Consider the following 24,184-nt stretch of genomic DNA (forward strand, 5'->3'; position numbering starts at 1 on the left):
CGTTCCTTTCCCGTAATTCGTGGTACGGTTCGCGTTTCAGTTCGCAAATGTATACGTACCCTTATGAAAAGAGAGGTTCCAACGGAATTCTCAGCACCAGGCCCGGAAACCAAGTGAGTTTAAGAAAAATACACATTTCGATATTATGTTAGATTCAAAATATAGCACACAGTTTTCGAGAACCAAAATATGTATAATTTATGACACATGAAGATATCTCTTTCAACTTGTAGTGATTTTAAAAGTGATATATTTCAAATCATTAAGAACATCATAATTTGTTCAATACATACAACACCTTTATATCTGTTGTTATTTTCAAAAGCATCATTCATGACTGACTACCTACGAATTTCATGTGATGAAGCAAAGACGTCCCTTTTTACAAATAATGATACATCAAAATAATTTAGACGTAATCACTGAAACCAGTGTAATATATTCTCAACTGATGGGCATTCGTTTGATGACATGTCAACTGGGAGTTAAATAACGAGCGCTAAGAACGTGACGCTCGGATGTCACATTGGACTAATGCGTATTGAATTTAACACGGTGACCGTTAAAGTAAGCGGAAAAAAATAATAAAAAATCATGTATTCGACATTGAGCGGTGCAACCTTTGGGAGATGATCGGCTTCTCGTTTACGGCAGACACAAATAATAATATCTTCAGGTATAAAGCGGACCTTTGCGGATACAGGTAGACGGGGGACCAGCGCCAAACGTTTTTCAAAATAAATTTCGGAAATGCACTGAATTGAAATCACGTAAAAACAAAAATCCATCGAAAACAAGTTATATTCCGTGCATCTTTGTGGCAAACACCGTCAGATTGGTAGATAAAATTGGTCCACTAATACTTGCATATTATATTATGTATATTCCACTTTTATAACCTTCTAGAGCTTGTATTAATTTTATACTATTTGTCGTCATTTTACGATCAAATGCCACAGTTAATTGTCATTTTCTTAAAACAACTTCTAATATTTGCTCATGCTTGTAAACATGGAAATATTGTTTACGGTACATTTCTACCGAGGATATTAAAAAATATAACATCGTCAGCTTTATCAAATCTACATTTGGGCAAATCAATAAACGCTAAAAAATCGTGTCAAAAAATGTACTAAACACTTGCAAGTTCAACACTTTTCTAATTCAATGAGATAAAAAGATATTTTTTTGGTCTGTGGCACAAATAGATTTATAGCTACTTCGATTATACATATACATAAAGAGGATAACGCAAAATTGCGCACATTTCTTAAATTTGAGAACGAAGGGACGAAGAAAATTAATAATGTGTCGTTCATAGGAGCAGAAAATAATTTAAAATTTTGGAATTTAACACCACTATTCAATGGTTATTGAATATGTGCTTAGTGTTTAGTTCCAAGTTAAGAAGAAAGGGGAGACATCGTGTAGACAGGGCTACTACAGAACTACAGACAGGGTCACATTGGGTTGGACGACCGTTCCACGGTGCAGTCAGCTGGGGTGACCGCGTTAACCTTCACGCGATTGGGACGTTTCTAGACAAAATTATCGCGATGGCTGTCATTTCAAGTTTAAAGGGTGCACGCACAATAAGGCAAGGTGAAAACAATAAATAATACATTTTTTTGTAAATTTTTAGTGAAGCATGGAACTGGCATAGGAAGGATGAAAGTAAACTGAATTAAATGAGATCCCTGAATAGTAGGTATGTGTATCATGTATGACAGTGTGAAACATCTGGAGAATTGAATAATATTAAGGACGGGTTGTTTCACAGAATTTGAAGAATTCAACATATTTCAGTTCATTTTCAAGTTCTGTGAAAGTTCTGTTATAACATCATTGTGGGTCACTTGTTTCACAGAACTGAAATAAAAACAAAACTTTAATAGCACCTTCACAGAACTTGAATTCCGTGAAATAACCCATCCCATAAGTACATAACTTGAACCTTAGATTTAGAATTTAATGAATTGTTCAATTTTGCCATGTGATTTATATATGACTGATTTGATAAGTAAAATAAATAATTCACATTGAAGTTATCGCAAGTCCTACTTCTTTTCCCAGTCACCGACATAATTCATAAAGCCTCGTTAAAATTTGACTATTCTAGTTATTTCTTAGCTTGTCTTATTGTAAGTACGCGCAATGCGAATTCAATGTAAATATTATATTAAATATGACCTCTTTGTCATTATGCCGACCACCGAGCGAGAGCGTGCACCGAAAGGTGTCACGAAACACTGCTAATACGTGTTATCTCGGCCATATTGAACCTTCAGTTATATCTATATAATTTAGCCATTTTATCATGTTTGCGGTAGATTAACTCTAAGCATATTAAAAACATGTTGATGGAATCACTTGTAAATAACTTAAAAACGCTGATGAAGGCCGACATAAATCACCCAAATGTTTCAATCTAAACATTTAAGAGAGTAAAATGGACAAACAGATAATTCGCTGAACTAATAATAATAATCAATGTAGGTACTAACTTAACACTCAATAAAAATGCAATTAAGTACATACATTAAACAACAGTATCTATGAAATAGTGAATCTTCCAATTAAACCTTTTCAGAATAAGGATTACAATGTAAAATCGCTTTACAGTCACAACGGGGGAAATCATCACCAAATTCGTAGAGATATAGATATGTCGACTGTAGGTGCCTAGCTTACAACACGATCTGAAGGCCGAAACGGCTGTCACACAATAAGCGATGGAACAAAATATGGAGTTTTAAAAATTACGAACGACAAACTGAAACAAATAATCGAATAACAAATAATATAATCAATTCATATATCGGTATTCAAATACTGAAATCAATACGTACGACCTTGTTATATCCATTAGATACTGAAAAGTGTGAAACACAAACACATGTGGTCCGGGGATAATGCGGACAATTAATACGGACAAACAAAACACAGAACGTAAGTCATCGCGGGGACAAGGTAGTACCTAGTCTAGTCTCAGGAACAAAATCGTCCGGTGATATTGAAACAGCTGCGTACCCCAGCGGCAAGGACGCGGCGTTTATTTCAGTCGATATCGGTGACGGGGAAGGTCAAGCGGCGCACACAGCGCACTCGCTGGAACTATACATTTTTTTTAAATACTGATAAGTAGTTACTATCCGGTTTCGCCCGAGTGTTTAAAAAAACATTAATTATTGTTTATTTTTATTACTAACCATTTTTTAAAAGTATGATGACAATGTCTTATTTTATTTTTTACTTAAACGCACCACGTCATGTAACATTTTGAATAGCGATAACATTCCTTATATAAAAGGCGATAAGGTTTAATTTCCTACGTAACACATGTTTTGATTTATGCAAGAAAAAACATTGCCAAATGTGGCTTTTACTTTATTTTGCAGACGTTCAGGCACAAATATTTAATTGTTTTACGATCATTTTATAAAAAACTTAATTTGACACAATATACCATAAAACCATAATCGAAAATGGGTTCGTAAGTAGGAGATTTTAAACTTCAAAGCAGTTTTTACAAGCTTATAAATTTTTTTTTTGAGCTCATAAAAAGACTTATAAAAAGCATCTAAAGTGAGCGGCGATCAAATTTTCAAACAAAAACACATGATTTTGCATTACCATGTAGTGCATCGATCAACAAATCTGCTCACGTTACATAATATGGAGAGTATAGAAATAAAATAATAAAAAAATATATTACATAATTTTAAAGAAGAATACCTAAAAATATTTTCTGACTTATTAAAATGTGTAGTATTCCCGTAAAATGATCAGAAACTCTTTTTTAAATATCAGAACACCGACATCTTGGTACGTGACAAATGCGTCACAAAATATTGAAAATAATCAAATGACGCGAATGAAGATTGAAATCTTGAATCTCCGGTCAACACGTTCACAAACTTCTTTGACGTAAAAACAAAAGGAAAAGGGTACAAAATACAGTGGAGAATCCACGATAAAGTTATGCTTTGATGTTGACTTTATGTTTAACATGAAAAAACGATTAATAAGAAGCCAACTAATTTTTCAACAGATCAACTATATTACGTGCCAAGACTACCGTTAATATTAAACAAACCTAAATCATTAAAATTCAGATTAAGCCCTCGCTTTCCGTATTTCTAGCGATAAATAACATATTTTTCTTGAGCACTTTGGGTTTTTGACTTCGTAAAACAAATATACGTTATTTTTTAAGATAATATATATTATAAATTTGTAAAGCCGAAACGGTAATTATATGAAATTCCCTCGATAGAAAAAAGTCTTAAATTAAAGTATGTAGTAAAATTGTTAAAAACACATTTTGTTCACTATTTTCTCCATAAATAGTCAAGTAATAAAATAGATCACTGTAGAAATGTATTATAAGTTTGTACAGCGCCCTTGAGGTGATTTTGCACAAAAACGGCGCTATACAAGTCATCCAATTATTATTATTATTTACCGTGTTATAGGTATTAAAAAATTACAAAGTATCTTTAAATGCAACTTACAATGAGTAATGTTTGATTAAATATTTTCACAATTTCGCTTCATTATCGTTTTTTTTTTTAAATTTTTTTATTCTTAAATATATTTGTATTACAATGGTATAGTATATTGTCCTCCACGCTAGGAGTGCACCTGTGTTGTGGAGGACTTTTTCAATTATAAAGTTATATAATAGTAAACAATACAGTGGAGATTAGTTACACAGAGAAACAATAAAAATTAAAATATAATTTTTACATAGTTTTAACAAAAACAAATGCGAAATATAACAAAATTAAATATTTAAAACGATTGTAGCCAGTTCCATATGAGTTTTTTGTATTCTGTAAGATTAGATGTTTTATATTGTGTTGGAAGTGAATTGTATAGTTTTATAGCCTGGAATCTGTAGTGTTTTTGTCCAAAGGATGTGTTGGTTTTTGGTATTAGTAGTTGGTGTGCATGTCTTGTTCTAGTATTGCGAGAAGTTTGTGAAGTTTTAAATGTGCTTAGGTTCTTGTAAAGGAAAGTAAGTATATGTTTTGAATATAATTTTTGAATCATCAACACTGGGAATTTTTTGAATATGGTTAATTAGCGCGCTTCCTCTAACAATCGTATTTACATAACTCCCTTTCAAACCATCTTCCTCTTTGAACCCTTACTACGGAGCCTTAAGATTGCCAATAGGAACCTTAAGTTTGCGTGACATGATCCAAGTGCAGGAAAGTAATAATAATAATATTATTGTAGACTATCTGTACCCCGCCACGCGTTTGTGCAAATGGTAAAACAACAGCGCGTGTTGCTTTTACGTCCAACAGATTGCGCTGTCTTTAAAACAATGTATATATTTAAAAAAAAAACATGTTTTTACCTATCACAGGTGACATCTATATAATATCGGTATATAAAAACACACGCGTATTCGAATGCAACTTTGTGTCGAAATTTGGAAGCAACTTTCGGAAATTTAAGATTTTGAACAAAAGAACATTAAGGACGGGTTGTTTCGGAGAATTTGAACAAATCATCAAATTTCAACGTTCATTTTCAGGTTCTGTGAAAGACTTATTCAAGTTCTGTTTTTATATCATTGTAGGCTAGTTGCTTGACAAAACTGAAATAAAAACAGAACTTGAAAAAATCTTTCACAGAACTTGAAAATGAACGTTGAAATTTGATGAATTGTTCAGATTCTCCGAAACAACCCGTCCTAACATTTTTATTTATATAAGATTATGGGATGTTGAACAGTGAATATTAAACTCAATGCAACGTTACTCCGATAAAATCATTGTCTTAAATATTTTATTTCGATGCATTAGGTACAATCACTTATTTTAGTGTCAATGAATTAAAAACCCGATACGAGCGTCAAGTAGTTTGATTCAGTCCAAATAACGCAATAATGTACATCAATTATGATTGAGAATATTTTTTTAGGTTTGATTATATTCCCACTCTGATACATAAAAATGGATTATTATCTTTAGGCTTTAAGTACACTGTTTCGAAAATGAGTTCTCAATAAACCTCCTAGGAGGGAATAACTCAGTGTGCATGGTAAAATAATAACAGATAGGTATTCTTGCAAACTCAACATACTCTTGGAAAATAAAACAAAATAAGCTACTTTCGAAGTGAGCCAAAAGGTGCTCAGTAACGGAAAGCTCGTAAAATTATTGTATTTTTTCAGAACGAACCACACGTGCCGTAATCCCAAGGCTCCAGGGGTGAATTGAGGGGAGGGGAGGGAATGGAGGATCGCTGCTCGGGAAAGGGGGAGATAAGAGTGGAGGGGAGGGGAGGGTGGTATATAACGGGGTGGGGTGGCGGGTGAGAACAGAAACGGTGAGGGGATGGGTGGGCCGTGACCGCTGACACGAGCCATGAATGGAAAGCGAGCTTCACGAGGAAACCACAAAACTTAAAACAATTTAATCAAGTCACTTTGTTCTTTAATATGACAAAATCAAACGGCGATGGATTTCGACACTATTACGCGAAAGTCAGGGTGTTATATACCCTTAACTAATTAAACCATTTTAACGCAGCTGTGGGCAGAGAGGATGGAACGCCTTACAACCCTGTCTTAGAACACACTCCTTGCTAACTTTCATACATTGTCTCATACTTCTGATATACGGACACAGGGAGGATGGAATACCATACATATTTACAAACAACAAAAAAACATAAAATGATAAAAATCATATACAATCTTCTGTTAAACCAACACTTGACACGACTCCTCTGAAGTATTTGATTAACTTGATCGTGAAATAAATTTCTCTTCTTTTCCATTCAGGTGTAGGTACATAATAGACATAGCCTGAAAGCACACAATATTGAATTCCGCCAACTAATTTTAAATTTATTAAAGCAATTATATTCTAGTACTGGCTTTTGATTGATACGGTGCTGCTCTAGACGCATTCGTCTTCGTGTTATGTGTCGGTGAGCATTATTTAAAAGTTTCGGCGTTATATTTTATTTGCAATACCGGCAGGAGAAATACGAGCAGTCACGCTATAGAAACGGAACAGAGAGCCAAATAAAAATATATATTCCACAGACAATGCAGTACAGGAAAATCGAAGAATAACCATGCTGCATTGTCTGAGGAATACATACTGCTTTCCTCCTTCGGCGCTTTTCTCCGGGTTGGAATTAAAAATGTATTTTCTCATAGCTTTGAGCTTCCCGATATTTATGTGTAGATATATTACTATACTACTGTAAAGCATCGAGTTTACGATGCACATTTTGATACGGTCATATTGTCAGTTTAAAAACTTACCGCAAATTATATACAGTAGGTATAGACATGTACCTACGCGTTAGCAAAATAGCTTCATGAAAAAAAAAAAAGAGTTTTTCGTCAGCACTGCCCTTACGTAACCTTGGTTACAGTCAGGTGTGCAAAAATTATTTATTTGTATGAAGAGAGTTGTAGATACGTAAGCGTCGAAAAATTCGTGTGATTTATGGATAATTTAGGCTAATTGACATATTTTCGAAAAAGCGTTAAGATAAGGTTAATTTTTACATAATACATTAATTGAGCGTGATAAATAATTATCTAATCATCTCATAAAACGTTATTTAATTGATTGATGTTTTCGCAAGGTTATAATGCGAATTAAATAAATAGCGAGGCACTTCAGCGAGAAAACGACCTTGCGTTTATGAGAATGAGCGGAATCTGGTGCTGACAGTACATAAAATATAATGTCTTTTCACGTGCGTAACGGAGGCATTATCGTCACGGTAACGCGCGTTAAAACTTTAACGTTTCATCATACATCAGAACTGTCAAACTATGATAGTAACAAACAACACGATACTTGTCCTCTTTTGCTGATTACAATTTAATCAAAAGCTGACTTGCACTTAGAATCGGCATTCAACGGAGACCTTTAAGCTATTAAAAAAACAAAATGGTGCTGAATAGCTAATTGATAACAATGTTACATTTGAATTTCTGTTAAACAACCCGGAATTTTGGATGGTTTTTTTTCAAACTATTGTCAAATTTGATGTCCATCAAATTGTCGATCAAAGCCATCTGGATTTTTTTAACTCTCTCCGTTAAACATAGATCCTGTCTCAGTTGACAAGCATAACACCAATACCGCTATGCTTGATTAAAAGCTGAAACGGACCCAGAATCGGCGTTTAACGGGGAACGCTCAAATGTAAAAAAAATGCAAAAGCTCTAATCGCTGATATGATGGTCCAATGGGAGTTAAAAACACCTCAACCTCATTCCCCTGATAATACAGAAAGTCATAATAGCATTAGTCGGCATTAATATCCGGGAGAGTTGGGGTGAATTTAATTCGCACTTTAGCGACTGCTCCGTAAATTTGTCACGCCGTTAATGCGGGCTGGAGGCGTAAATCTCAGAAACAGTTCACTTGACCGTAAACGGCAGTAAACTTTTCATTTATGACCGATGGTGGAGGGAATCCACGAGGATCTGATGCTATTGTTGTTAGGGTCGTTCCGAAACTATGGCGGATTGATAAGGAATGAAACAACGCAATATGACATCAATCCAAAACAACAATTTGCTAATGTACATTTTAGTTTCGTTGAAGTTAGGTCTCCATTACTATAATCATCGTCTGTGGGTACCTAATCGAAAATACGTGTGCATCGAACATAAACTAAAAACTCCCGAATGGAGAGCTCTGGCGTCATAAAATTTGCACAAATCTGCTGTTTGGATTTTTTTGAAATATCTATACAATTGTCAAAAATAAGAAAAGTCGCCATATTGCTTGTTCCACATTTTTCAATAACTCTTCAATAAGAAACAAGGGTGTTAAAATGTAGAGCTTTTAATTACCAATTATTAATTAACAAGTAAGGTTCGTGCTGAACCGAAACCGGTTTATATAAACAAAATATAGCGGTGTTAAAAAAAAAAAAAAATTTATTAAAATTATAATAACATTTTTCTTGATAAAAAATGTCGTAGAAACAATCCACTAATTTTGTTAATATTCTTCTTACAAGCAAGTAAGCTGTTTCTTGTATGTATGCCATTCCTGGGAACGATATTGGTCAAGTCCAAGTACCTACTCGTGGACATTATCGCTGAATAAAATTAATATTCATGAGTGTATTGTTTACGATTGCCCCTTCTGAAATATCTCTTGCCCGTCGAGCTTACGTTCAATGAAATAACACAAAGCGTTTTATTATATAAATATCTAGCATCAGGATATCATGGTGTACTTCTCATATCATGAATAACATACCATACAGATAAAACAGATTTGCGTATAATTATTACGATGTATTTACGAGCGCGATTTTTCTCGTACGAAGGTACAAGACGTAGAGTCATTAAAATCTGCGTCAAAGGCTTCGTAATAATAAGGTTTAATCCGCCGGCAGTCAATTACAAGAATAAATGTATTTGGATTGAAGGTACGATAGGAAGTTTAGTATAGGTATTTCAATTGATAAGAATAAGCTGGACAGAGTGCAATGATACAGACTATGATTAAGACCCTTCATACCCAATTTCTACCGATTTATAACAAGTTTCTCGTTTTAACTCTTTAATTTTTAAGTTCCAAAAAAAAATTTTACATTTGTTATGGCGAAACGTTAATTATATGAAATTCTTTTAAAATTTCTTAGTTCTGTGCGAAATCTGGTTCACAAAATTTGATTTGAAATTAAGTGTCATTTTCAAAATTGGAATCAGTTATGTGAAGAATTCAGACAAACGATAGTGTACCTACCTATAATATAATATTAAATTATTTCAAAAGCGTATTTTTTAAGAATAAATAATTCTGACTATCCCTTGATTTGTCACGTGTCTGCAATATTCAATCAAATCAAATATACTAATTTAGGTTGTCTGAGCATTCCCGTTAAATCTTGTTCAATTAACTCAAATTTGCTTTGAATTTAAGTGTCATTTTCAAAATAAGAACTTACTCCGTCGTCCCACGGGTCGGTAAGCAATCGACATAAACCAAATGCTGTAAGACCATAAGCAGAAAAGTTCCACACTGAACTGCGCTGCAGACCGTTACCTTACTAAGTGTACTTAATTTTCTGCGCAGGGTCTTGCAGCATTCGGTTTATGTCAATTGCTTACCTCCGACCCGTGGGGCGACGGGCTTATTCTAAAACACGGAAAATGACGAGTTAATTACAAACATAATAGCGTAAAGATAACATAGTTTAATTTAGATAACTCGTTTTTTAAGTATCGCAAAAACATCAGAATATTGGTGATCTTCGGCATAATATTTCAAAAATATATATATGGGGGAGAGTCACAATAGTCACGTCTGAGATTTAAAATTCCAGTAGCTTAGTTAATTATGAACTAATGAAAATTCATGGTGAGATGCAGTAAAATGAAAATAAAATCATTTAACCCAGATGTAACGGTCTACATGCAGAGAACACTGCTGTGGTGATTTAATGGCATCGTAAAATTTGAAAACAATAACCGCAGACGAGAAATGGGAGCAAGTGCATTTATGTACAGAGGATTGCATATTGTACCCCGATCAAGCAAGCCATTTGCTGGATTAATCATATTATCGGAGCTGTAATTTACTGCTGTTTGTTCAACATGACTCCTAATAGACGGTAGTCAATAGCAAGAACTGACGGAAAGTTTTCAGGAATAAACGAGAGTCATCACTTTTGGAAATAGCTAAACAAATAATATTCAATGTTTTATTACAAATTTACGTCAATGAGTTTGGAATGAGCGTCACCTGGGTTGTTTAAAATCTAAACGGTTTCCTTTAAAAGTTGATTCTCGGACCCTTTTAGCGTTTCAACAAATTGTAATTAACCGTCAAGCATAATACACAACCGGTATGCTGGATGGTTTAAAACTCTCATCACGAAAACACATTTTGAACAATTATTGATAAAATTTACTAATTACTTCCAATGAAACATTGTAACTTTGCTCATGATTTTATTTATAAGAACTAATCAACAGATTTCGGCACAAACGTGTCTTCGCCAGACTTACCGAAACCAGCTAGCATATATACATAGTAAAGTGATTTTTGCAAGACAACGTTTTAGTTAATAATGTGAGTAGATTCTTATTTCCGTACATTTATGTACATATTTATTTCAACCCCGAGCCGTATGTAGCTACAAAAATATATGTCGACAGAATTTAAAAACCGGAATTTGTTTGTCCATGAAGACACGAACTACTTTATTCTTACATAAATTGCCATTGTGAAAAATGCGGAAAAATGAAAAAAATGAACACGACTTACGTGACATGGCGCCACATGGACAATAGCACTCTTCCCAACATTTTAAGACGGTTGAATTTTATCACACGAGAACGGGTCGTTTCTACGACTCGTTCGGCAATGGAACGATTTGCCGGCCTCTGTATTTCCTCTCTGCTACAACATGGTTTCCATCAAGACCCATGTTCACTTCTTCCTTTCCTTAAAAAGACCTTTCACACAGCACACTTGAGAAAAAATATGTATTTTCCTCAAGGCCTCCTGTGTTGAGTTAATATAAAAAATGTTATACTATTTATTTATTTATTAATTTAAACGTCCTGATGGGCTTTTACATGAAACATATTTTAGATGATTTACTGCATGTGCCAAAAGAAGGTTTTTATTTTTAAAACAACAAAACAAAGAACAATTTAGAAATCAAGTGTGTTCGTTAATTCATACAGTAATTAATATGTGTTAAAAACAACATAAAACTAAAAAGGAATATGAACTCTTAGGAAGGTATAGAGACAAGATTTAATAAAATAAAAAAGACAAGAAATGATAAAAATAAGTATTTAGCGCATTGATGGAAGTGACACATAGAAAAATATATATTGCAATGCAAGTACCTACTATCATAATAAGCGGAGTCATGTACTGTTAATATATTATCACGTTTATAGAAGTTGACAAATAAATTAAAACAAGGTTCTAAGTCACATAAAGTACAAAGCTATAATATTGAAGTCGTAGGGTTGAAAATCAATGACGAACGATGGATATTTGTAAATCAGGAATATCAGTGACAGCATTCTGAAGTGTACAGACTTGGGAAGCAATGACCGGCCAATGACAATATTCCCATTAAAGAGGCATCTACACGAGAAGTGACCGGAGGACACTGAACACTGGACACGTGCAGTGCAACATTAGGTACTGTAGGTGCATCGTACTGCTTGCTAAAGCTGACTAGGTACTATTGCAATGATTATAATTTAATCAAGTTCCGTCTAATGAACCGAACCTATCTAGGGACTAGAACCACTCTGCATGAGTTGGAGTACATATTTGTCATTGCGCAGCCTTTGTTCAAATAATCGGCGAACACATCGTATAATGTGCTACAGTCGATTCTCTGAACTGACCTCCACAATATATTAACTCTTGGCTGGTAGGCATAGCTAAAAAACTGATTGATGCTTTACATTACAGTTTATGAACTATATAGCTTGATATTTGATAATTATTTCTTTTGATTCCACGGTGATAAATTATAAACAACATCTAGTATCAAACGCACTAATTTCGGTTCGTTATTCCTGCGTAATGCGTAAAATTATTCACGTTTAATGAACTTTTAATAATCAAAATTGGAAATTATTGTGAGAACCGAGCGATAAAACATTTAACAAAATTATTTTCTATAGTAATTGCATGTGAAACGGGTGTTTCTTTTGCTTAAATTATTGACATAAAATCAAAGATCTAAATCTGAATCGTGAATGATTTTTAAAGTTTACTAACGATGTTCATTCGAAAGGTAAATTATATCTCCATAATTATATTTTTTATAGACAATGATCCTAATTTTTCACGAGTCTACGCCAGTGTATTATAATTTTTAACGCAAATTTGCTTTTACATATCGAAATAATTAAAAAAACAATTGTTGAAAATAAATCAAGTGTATCTAGCATTAATGTGAAATTGTTCCTAATTCGTATGTAGGTTTATACAAAGACCTCACAGCTACTCGTACGAGTAGATAGATACGTAGAAAAGTTAAATTCGCGAGCAGGTCTTTGTGTAACTGCTAGCTAGCTTTACTCAGAATTAAACATCCGTTGGTGTTTACACAGGGTATTGGACGGGAGATTTCAAAGGATTTCCTATAAGTAGTATAATGTTTAGAGTTCGGCGCTGACTTTGAGCAAGTTACGGTTGCGAGTTTACGCAAACATTTTGTGGGTCACACGGACGCGGTTCTACATTTAGACAAAGTGCGAGGCCAGACCCTGTCCGACCCGCTTACCGACGATCGATTCATTTCAGATAGATGGACGGACATCGGGACGTTCGGGCTTCGGGCATCGGGCATCGGGCATCGGGTACATGGGGCATTCTGAATCCACTACTATCGACCGCGGCGGTGACGCATTCAGACACGGGCAGCTGGGTCCCGGGACCCGTCACCACAATACCATTTCCCAGTCTGGACACTCTGTAATCCGCTGTGAAACGTCCCAAACCAAGCAATCCAAATCATTAAATTACATCTAACAATACAGTACAACTAGAGTGAGTGTTAACGTCAAAAGGAAAGGCGAATATATTATGTTAATTTTAATACCGAAGGTAGGTAGACATATTAATTATAAGTATAAGTAAAGAAACAACCCGAAGTCACCAACATAAGTAATTTTCAGCATTTCTACAGGTAGGTATTCAATTTAATCACTTATTTATACAGATTAAATAAGCGTGCTCGAAATGATAAAATGCAAAGATAATTTAAGACTATGAAGATAAATAAATAAAATAAAACATACATAAAACCCGGATACCGAAAATCCACTCGCCGGGTGCTATTTGCTTTCGTCAATTGGCGAGATGGATATCTGAAGAAGAAGAAAAACAATATTGTCAAAGTTATTATTATTTATGCCCAAATCACAATCTTCCCGAGGATTGCAGATCATAAAGCATTGCAGGAACCTAAGAAAATAAATTTTATTTATATTATATTACATTGAATAAAAACTTAAACGTAATTACAAATATACAGGCATTCATTCATCAGTAGCAGATTAAAACCCACTACCGCGGTTTGAAAATTTCAACGGTTCGTTTTGAAAATAACAGAGTGCGCCACTTCTGTCTACAACAATCCTAAACTGTACAGCGATTAAAATAATAATACTAATCAGATTGTCAACAAAGGATACCTACTTGATAACGTTTTGTATAGTATAGGAAGCCACAAACTACACTTGCGTCTACGAATACTGTCATCGCTCTATGCCTACAAAGAAGTGGAATAGAGTCTGCTACGCCTTACAACTTGCAACCCTTCATGTCGGGTCACTTTTCAAACAACATGATGGATTATCCTTAATCGTCTGTTTACCCCTTGGTGGGTGTGCGTGGAGGTAAAGTGAATAACTAAAATATACCATAAATTCATGAATAGCATCGCTTATTTTGCAATGATGATGCTATGTTACGTGTGTCAATAATTAAGCAAGCCAATGCTCAGGAATTCAAAGCAAAATATTACTCAATTGTTGAAACTTGGTGGCACAGATAATTTGAATAATGTGAAAATTTAGTTAATAACGTGGAATGTCGAGAGCCGATAAACAGAAGTGAGAAGAGCATGTATGGGACGGTATTTAAATGTGAAAAAGCAAGGATTATAAACCAATATATAGTAGGTACCCACTTATGCTGTATGTGGCGTCAAACCATTAACACATTGGACGTCGATTTGGTCGAGTTGGAATTTTAGGGACTAAAGGTTTTTTTTAAATTGTTTTTATTTTTATTTATTGTATTTTAAAATGCGCCGAGGTGCAAAAGTTTTTTTTAACTCTTTAGCTTTCAAAATCAATCAGAAATCAAAAACAAAAAAAATTGTGTGATGCAGATTCACCGCTTTCCGGTTTTCATTACTAGTTTACGGACACCGTGTATATCAATATACTTGTCCTTCGTAGTTAGGTAAACAAAAACTGCAAAGCCTTGGTGTGCTAAACATTGTACCTACCTAATGTATTTACAAAATAATAAGTAATCGGATTTAAGAATTAAGTCGTTCAAATACGATAGAGCGATAGCATCTGTATGCGTAGGAAAGAGTATGTTTAATCAATATCAATCGAGAATCTAGGCTACAAGACGAAAAAAGTCGATCGGAGCGCTAAAAAAAATTAGCACACCGCGATAAAAGTGAATATGTGGTGTACTGGAAATAGCTACATCGATACAATAAATCTCTAAAAAAACACCGACGGCGAAGGAAAAAAATAACGCAACGATGTGACCCAGTTTATATTAAAATATTACATCAAAATTAAGTAAATTTCAGCGACCAGATATCGGCACGTAGGGCACACAGATATAACACAGTATTATGTAGGTTAGTGGAATTAAAAATCTTTTTAATATTTTTTTAGGTTATTCAGTTTTTCGTGGGGTTTAGGTATTCTGTTATCTACGGTTCCAGGAATGCGGAAATTTGGGTCATCGGATCGCCGGCTGGCAATAATGACGCGAACGTCCAGAATAATTTATTATATTATCACATGTAATATGATAAAACATGAAAATGCGCAATCAACAAAGATTGTTATACGACAGGAATATCTGTAGCTCTATAACTCTATATGATGAGGTTTTTGTCGTTCTCGGGTAAGTAGGTACCTACCGAAACTTTATTTAAAAAAAAAAACAAAAAAGTATATTTCATCTAAGATAACTTCTATGGTATGTTTATAAGTTATATGAAAATGAAACAGTCTTTTTCCTAAAAGAATTGTGTAAATTTCATGACATCAGAGCTCACCGTTCGAAAGTTTTCGCTGCTTTCGGCGTCCAGGTACTCTGTTTTTTCTTTAAGCAGGAATTCATTCGACTTTAAAGTACATAGTACCTATCCACTTACTTGGTTTGAAATACGGGTAATTTTGTAGTATATATTTAAATTAGCATTCCCTAATACTATTTCGTTACTCCTAGTCGAGTTCCGCCGCCCGCGCCCTTGAGGCGTGGTCGCCCGACCGTGAAGTTCGGTACTTTCGAATTAATAGAAAGCATTTCACAGAGCAAAGTTGTCGCCCACAAGCTTTACGAGGGGGACCATAAAACATGACTGAAGAGGGGCGAGGCGTAAAATAACTAACTTTATGTCTACGGGAGTCAAGATGAAGTTGAAAGACGACTCGGGGAATTAATAAGATCTCTTATACAGGAGTAATACATTATTACCTAACACGAATATTCATGTTTCAACATTTAATTTGCGTATAATACCTACCTGAAATTAGTACCTACATGCATCGTTTAGAACAAACAGGAAGATTTTATAATGAAACTATCAGCGGTATAACTACATATACCGGCTGTAGGTGTAAGTATCTGCATAACTAATATGAAATCCACGCGATTTAATTCAGTCGGACGGAACAGGTAAAATGGATTCTAGCATTCAATTCGAGAGGTAAAACATTTGTTTGTGTTTCGAAGTCCCTTTTACTGAATTCTCGGTCTGCTACAATTTGCGGCACGCCTCGGGGCTACCAGCCATGTGCACTGAGATGCGGGTTAATTTGTTTGCAGAGGCCGGGTTAGTTTGGAAGATGTACCGCCCGGGGCGACAAGATATAACAGGGGACCGAATAATACTGTATCGCGTTTACATAGCAACTACACCATGTAAATAGTAGGATTGTAATGAAGGAGAAGGAGGTGGAATTAATTACAATGACATCTACGAATTAACATAAAAAGGAGTTGAAAGACGTCCAATTTTTCATTAGCCTAGTTTCTACACGCTAAATAATTAAAAACTTTTTTCAATTAATTATCAAAATTGGATTAAGACTTTCAAACGAATGACTTGTAAGATAACAAGAAAAAGGCAGTTTAAAATTTTCCCAGAAAATTTCACAATCGTGTTTTAAATATCCCCCTTTGTCAAAGCACATTATTTATTTTGTTTGTTGACCCATTTGGGTTTAGTAACAGACATATTTGATATGGTTTTATATTGGTTAGATACTGGTTGTTAGTACGAGCTAATCCTCAAAGTGTCACAAATCAAGATAATTCCCTACGGATGATAAGCACAGAGATCTTTTCGACACTCATCATGAGGTTACCTACAAAATATTTCCTCGACTCTCCTATTCTTCCTAGACTATACCATCACCGGAGAACCTCTTCAGGACAAATATTTAGTTTATTGGAATATAATTTGATTCAACTTACAATGCATAATGTACACCCATCACAAAGATATTACAGATTCTCGTAGTGAGATATCTCATTACAAAAACTAGAGTATTTCATGGTTATTATTACATGCAATCGTGCAATGTATGACAGATATTATCACAAAATAAATATAATGCAAATATTAATTGCGTATGTTCTAACATTCATAATATTATGAGGTCAGTACTCTGTGCCTATAACTTTAACTCGCCTCTTACATAGTGTGCAACAACTGTTTAATGTTTATGCGTATTTAATAATTGTGTAATAATAATTGATGCAATGTACTAAGTTAAAACCTTTCAAAAATAAAGTGAACATCAGAAAATTACAGATCCTCAGTGTTATGTCAGTACCACCAACCTACAAATAATTTCCAGAGATCACCTGATTCATAAAACTAGTATTTTTTTCAGTGTGTGAGACCTGTCTAGAGTGCCAATGGTGCCAAGTAAGAGCCAAGCGTGTCAACGCGTAATTTAATTTGAAGTTTAGTTCAGTGCCGACAAATCGGCGTTTATTGAAATATAATTTTTACCTTTTCATACAAAAAAAAACAACAATTAGGTACCCTAATTAATATTCTATACAATTTAATTATATGCTTTACATTAACTACCTCACTAGGTGTAACCTGCTCTAAGGTAGGTAGGTGAAAGGAATCTACAATGAAATATTTCATAGCAATGTTATTGACAGATTTAGTAAGTGTTAAATTTAGATAGATATGTGACGGAGAAGAATTAATAAACTATGTAGTGTGTAAAAGAAGAAAAAAAAGTTGATTTTTAGACACATTATGGATAAAAAATACGACGATAGATTTTTTTTTTCTTTTTAAAAAGAAAGACACACATTCGCGAGCTACGAATAACCTTACAATATTCGAAAATCTCCTACTACCACAACAGTAAGCGGAAATGTTACTTGTGTCGTGATGGAGGACTTAACCGGCCGAGGAATTGAACACACTACGCCTGGGTGGGGACCCAAACGCGATGTCAACTCACCCATCGACCGGTCATATTAGATAATAATAATAATATAATATTGGGCTAATTTATATAGCGCCGTTTTCGTGAGAAATCACCTCAAGGACGCTGTACAAATATATTTCTTAAATAGTTAACACTAGAACTACTGACTTAAAACTAGTGACTTACGTCTGAGACTTATATCTAGAGACTTACGACTAAGGCCTATATATAAAGAAATAATATAATATAAAATGAAAATACAGGACAGTACTAGTAGCAATGCAAAAAGAATAACAAGTTCTATTTCCTTGCGATTTTTCCTCATTAGCCATTCAGTGATGTTTTTATTGAAGGAATGCATATACCTACGCTATTGTTATGGTCTGCAGTGGCAGTTTGTGGTATGCATGAGGCACTCTATACATATGGTGTCTTTGAGTAAAGGTTGTCGTATATTTCATATAGATGTGTAAACATGTATTACATATTCCTTTTATTTTACCCACAAAAAATTACATCTTTCAAAGTCTACGAGATCTGCCCTTGCTTCTTTCACAGTGAAATAATTGATGTTCTCACAAAATAGTGATACATCAGGTAGTTGCTAAGAGAAATGGAGCAGTTTGGGAGGAAAGGGGTCAGCGCTTTAGAGGAGTGTTGGCTGTTACACTACAAAGGAGAGCCTCGACCTCCTCTGCAGAGGTCGCTCTGGTGAAACAACCAGAGCGCTAACCCACATAGCCCCCTCTGTATCTGCAACGACACCGTGCCTCGACGCTCAACGCTCAACGCTTAGCGCTGTGCCTTTTTGCCTCTGTGCGCTGAACTAAATTTCGCTGATATCTTGACTAGATAGACTCTATGTCGGTTTAATTAATTACGTTATTACTTTAACAATCTATTACTTTGGGGAAAGATTTATTTAAATTTAAGTATCTACCTATAAATATGTCCTTGTATTTGTTGTTGTTTTTTATATTTTCGCATTAGTTTCATTCATCACGTATTATTTATATTAATCGACTACAAAACTAGGCACATGCCCGTATTACGGTGGTCGGACTTGGGTAATATTTAATACAAATAAGATTCAATGCGTGTTAAGTGTAAAGTCTAATATTAGCAAGAAAGTACAGTCGAATGGAGATATTGGATTTGAAGTATTTTGCGGAGAGGCTATAAAATGAATAACATCAGATTATTTGGTAAGTTACCTAAAGTTGTTTGTGTACCTAATCTTCGAAGCGTTCAGCTGGCAGCTTGATGACAAAATAAAATAAAACCGTAAGTATATTTACACACGGCGTTGTCATAGAAACTTGGAAGGAGCTATATCGGAGCGAGGCACGAAACGAAGGAGGGGCGGTGAGTGACAATTTTACAAGGGGGACGTCAAAGTATAAGTCATCTCTAAAAGCAGGAATTCAGTCTGGGGATCTAAATATACATCTTTAAGAGCAAAATCAAACAGGGGAAGGAGGTTACAATGTAAATACTGACGCCTTGACGAAAGGCTTCTAAATACACTGATTTATTCCGACATCAAGATTCAATTTGCAGATAACTTAAATAAAAACAAACATGCAAATCAAATGTGCGAACTCTGATAAGCGGCCGATTGTGTTCACCTATAATTGTTATTATTATATACGTATTAGACTTTTGAAGCAACCTCATATGTATTATTTATGCACCTAAAACCCAGAAATCCTGTAATCACTTCAAAAGCAAAGAATCTACAACAAAAAATGAAACTATTTGAGATATGCGTGCGTACGTACATCTCCATCGAACAACAACTATCAAGGTCCTATTAGGGACATAATATAACCACTTTTTCAGTACGGGTATCCTGTAAAGATATGATAGAAGCATTGTCAACAGGACACGATACAATAGACAAAGGGGTCTGCGCTCTAACAGAAGCAATCCTGTCTGCCCAGGAATATTATATTATGTATTATATTTTCCTGTCCGGCAACAACTGTTGCAGTGAAAACCAATTATTGGCCTGCCTCACTACGCAGGTTTTGTGTTGTAATGCCGTAAAGGGATTTGAAGGATTCGATGAGGGCAAATGGAAGGAGCAGGTATAATGAGACAGGATAAGTCTCACCCTCAAACATGCATGATACACTCGTTACAGCACGAAGAATAAAACACAAACTTACGTACGAATGAAAACATAATATTTATTTCACAGACAGATCTCTACACTGGGCTAGCATATATTATTACAGGAGTTTATATTTTTTAGAATTGCAAAGGTATGCACGTACGTGTTAAATTATTAGAAATCGTGAGAACACTGTGAATACATAAAAAACATCTCAACATGAAAGCAAACAGTGGGTATCACATTACGCTACATACACGAAGTGTTTCGCAAGGCAATAATTAAAGATGCCCCTAATTGAATAGTAATTATGAAGTAATGTCTTCAATGTCATTACACTAGAAATCGTACAAAATCAATATTCAGTTTGCTTCATGGGAATCATGAATATAATATGCATATTTGTTTTGTTTTAAAAGCAGTTAAATTTGTGGATTATTTTAATTATTCATTTTCCAAAATAGCTTCGTCCTGTCGCAAAGGAGAGTTCTTCAGAAACCGGTCATGGTTTGAAATAAAGTATTTGTATAATTTAGTCGAAATTTATTTGGGTTTTAGATTTTAGCCATCGCTAGTGGTAGGTTGGATGTGAAATGGTTGTAATATCCGTCCTGGGATGTGGGGGTCGAGGGAGAAGGGGCCTAGAGACCTCAGGACCTTGGGGTCTCGGGTTCGTGGACCCGCGCCGTGCCCGCTATACCTGCGCGCCCCCGACCGACGTGCAACCTTCGCGCAACCAAACCGGCCTTGTTACTCCACCAACCAACCAACCAACCAACTTATATACACACAAAGCGACATTGTAAGAAGCCTATAATAAATGAGGAATTACTACCTTCATGAGTCACAACATTGAAAATGCTATTTGATCTGTATCACAGACGCAAAATGCCTATGGATATTTAAAATAGATTCATACAACTTTGACAGATTGATTAACTATCTTAGAAATGTAGAGTAACGATCTGCCTGCGAAGCTTCAATCCATCTGTTCTAAAGGACTCGAAAAAACTCGAATAGATTCGATTACTTTTTTATGGCCACTAACAACTCTAGCGACCTGAATACATCGGAAACGCCTGTTGAAAGAAAAAAGTTGAGCATGACAAAAAATAATTAGGATCGAGGGGAACTTTCGAATGTGCAGCAATTTTCCCTCCGCATTATTTTACCAGAATCGAAATCGCTCTCGATAGACGCGATCTGGATCTGCGCCGTTCCGATTTGTTCTGCTGCTCAAGTAGGCGGCACATCTCGGTGCGTTTACACAGAATGCGATACAATTGATGAATATATCTGGTTCGAGACCTAAATATAAAATAAAAACGCGAGACGGCCCACGCGTTTCACAATACATAATATGCCCGCAAAGTGAGTGAGCTATTAGTGTCAATCCGATCAGAATGGGAACGGACGAAATATGATTGTGTGAATGTGGCCAGATCTAGCGGCGCTGGAATTTAGACTGCGCTGTGACCGAAATAATATGGGCCTTTTACAGTCGGTGTTCAACATTCATACTCATACTAATACAAGGACACGCTTCGTGTTCGATTGGAAGCCGAAACTAACAGATTTACTTCGTCTGAATTCCGAAAACAAAAATACACACGGCGGTGTACCTAGGTACTGTACAAGCACTCTATTTCGTCAAATAAACAGGTTCATTTGAACAATTGTTAAAACCGCGAAAATCAACAAATATGTGCGAGACAGTAAATTTAAGTTAATATAGTCGAAAATTGTCAAAGATTCTTCAATTTAGATTCATTTGGCTATCAAGGCTGCAGTCCGGTCTGTGCAAGAGCACCACCTAAAAGGCCACTTTCGGTTAATTATTGAATAATAAATTTGCGAAGATGGAGTAAACGTCTAAACTTCTTTGCACAACTAAATTTTAGCATAAATCCGCAATTAAGGCGCCACGGTAGCATTTTTTTAAGTAGTCGCCGCTTGGATCTTATGTGATCCGAGTATTTTATATAAAAAGTACGACACGCACACTACCAAAAAGTGGGACAAAACGGCTTCGAGAGAGAGAGAGAGAGAGAGAAAGACAAGGTCGATCAATTGGGAACACAAACAAAACGAAATAACGCAACTACCTGATGGATATGAAACCCAAAAAAGACAGAGATGGAAAGTGCAAGATGCATGATAAAAAAAGTGGTAACCGTCCCGTTTTTGGGGCAGCAAGTAGGAAAGGAAAGACATGTGACGATAAACATAATAATCCTCAGATTTGTATGCATTTAATCCCTACCGAGGTTTACAATGAGGGCTATCCACAGAGTATAGATATCTATCAGGTAGTAGTTTTTTACATATCTAAATTAACATGTGTCGGAAACTACAGAGGTAACATGTTGCTTGAAACTGAAAATGAATGAGCATTAAACAACTAACACACACTGAAAAGATAATAATATAACGTCTTCAATAATTACAAATTCACTTTGCGGCGTCATTGAAACTTAAATAATAATGATTATTTAGATAAAATAGTGGTGTATACAGTTATTAATATTTATTTAAATTAAAAATAAATAAATAATAATATAACATTTTAAGTGCGTCCATGATTGATTGCAAGAATATCGTAAAGAATTTTCAGCATAAATAAATGGTAAAATATGCCGGCGAACTAAGCTAGCTCTAGAATAGAAAATATCCGCGTGTGTTGTAACGATGTTTTTAGGTTAGCAGTCGTTGCTGAATTTAAACCAGAAACGAAAATCTCTACGGAAAGAAAGTCTGCCGCGGTTCCCCTTAGAAGATTGCCAATAATTTATTGATAAACGAGTCATAAACCGACTCAGCATTGTGTGACGTCTTTTTATATCATCTTATTATTAAATAACTACACGGAATTTTTATGGATTGATTTTGGCATGTGTTAAACATAGTTTTTGTAACTTATCACGCGGGGTTAAATTGATTGTTTATAAAAAATAAACAAACAATAAAAAAAACAATTTAATATTACAATGTTACCTGAAAATATGGGTAACATTCTTACTCATTAAAACACTACACAAAATAATAATAATTTCATTTGTTACTAGCTGTAACCCGCCTCGCGTTGCTGTGGCTCAGTCTTTTTGTGCATATAGAGAAAGAAGAGCGCGTGTTGCTTTTACATCCAACAGATGGCGCTGTAGAAAAAAAAACATGTTTTTACCTGTCATAGGTGACATCTATATAACGTAGGTATATAAAAACACACGCGTATTCGAATGCAACTTGTGTCAAAATTTCAAAGCAATCGGTGAAGATCTTTAGATTTTGAACAAACAAACATTAACATTTTTATTTTAATGATTATTTGTAATATTATTTATGGCCTTTTGTTTAACCGCGAGATTCTTTATCACATTAGACCGACACCGTATCACCAATTACCACAAAGGTCACTACTTTGTTTAAATACCTAACATTAAACGTGGGTAGAGAATATTTTTAAAAGAATGGTGAATCACGTTATTTGGGGGAATCATGCGTGTGAAACATTGTCCCGTACAGCAAGGGCGACCCCAGAAGCTCCCCAATCAGCCGAAGCCCTAAGGGGCCGGGCCCCCTTTGCCGGGGGCCCAGTACAGATATTAGGCACACGAGTAAGGGGGGGTTAACGAACCCTGCAGGACAGGCGCCCAGTGCAAGGGAAGAAAGATTAATCACCCCCTGAAGTGAGAAAGGTAAGATTGTCACCAAGTGAACACTCGTGGATCAAAACAAAAAGTTATCACGAAAACAACAATATTTATTTATTTACGCCCTTAGGGCTTTTACATAAAACAATTATTAATAAATTACATTAGTGCATTAAAAGTGAATAGCAAAAATTAACATTAAAA

At 35.0% G+C, this 24,184-nt stretch overlaps 1 protein-coding gene across 10 annotated transcripts in view; it reads right to left on the minus strand.

The window, feature by feature from the left end:
- Nucleotides 1-24,184, minus strand: part of rdx (BTB/POZ and MATH domain-containing protein rdx) — a 308,082-nt gene that overhangs the window by 47,960 nt on the left and 235,938 nt on the right. For 6 of the 10 annotated variants that reach the window (XM_089632367.1, XM_089632365.1, XM_089632362.1 and 3 more), the window contains one exon: nucleotides 13,793-13,861. The exons of the other annotated variants lie outside the window; for them this stretch is intronic. In XM_089632367.1, coding sequence (XP_089488493.1) covers nucleotides 13,793-13,794 — 2 coding nt within the window. In that variant the 5' untranslated portion in view covers nucleotides 13,795-13,861. The remainder of the gene's footprint in view (nucleotides 1-13,792; nucleotides 13,862-24,184) is intronic. 10 annotated transcript variants of the gene reach the window in all.

The sequence above is a fragment of the Hesperophylax consimilis genome, chromosome 6 (assembly GCF_061612785.1).
Source record: "Hesperophylax consimilis isolate HC1 chromosome 6, BYU_Hcon_1.0, whole genome shotgun sequence".
In the NCBI taxonomy this organism is placed as follows: domain Eukaryota; kingdom Metazoa; phylum Arthropoda; class Insecta; order Trichoptera; family Limnephilidae; genus Hesperophylax; species Hesperophylax consimilis.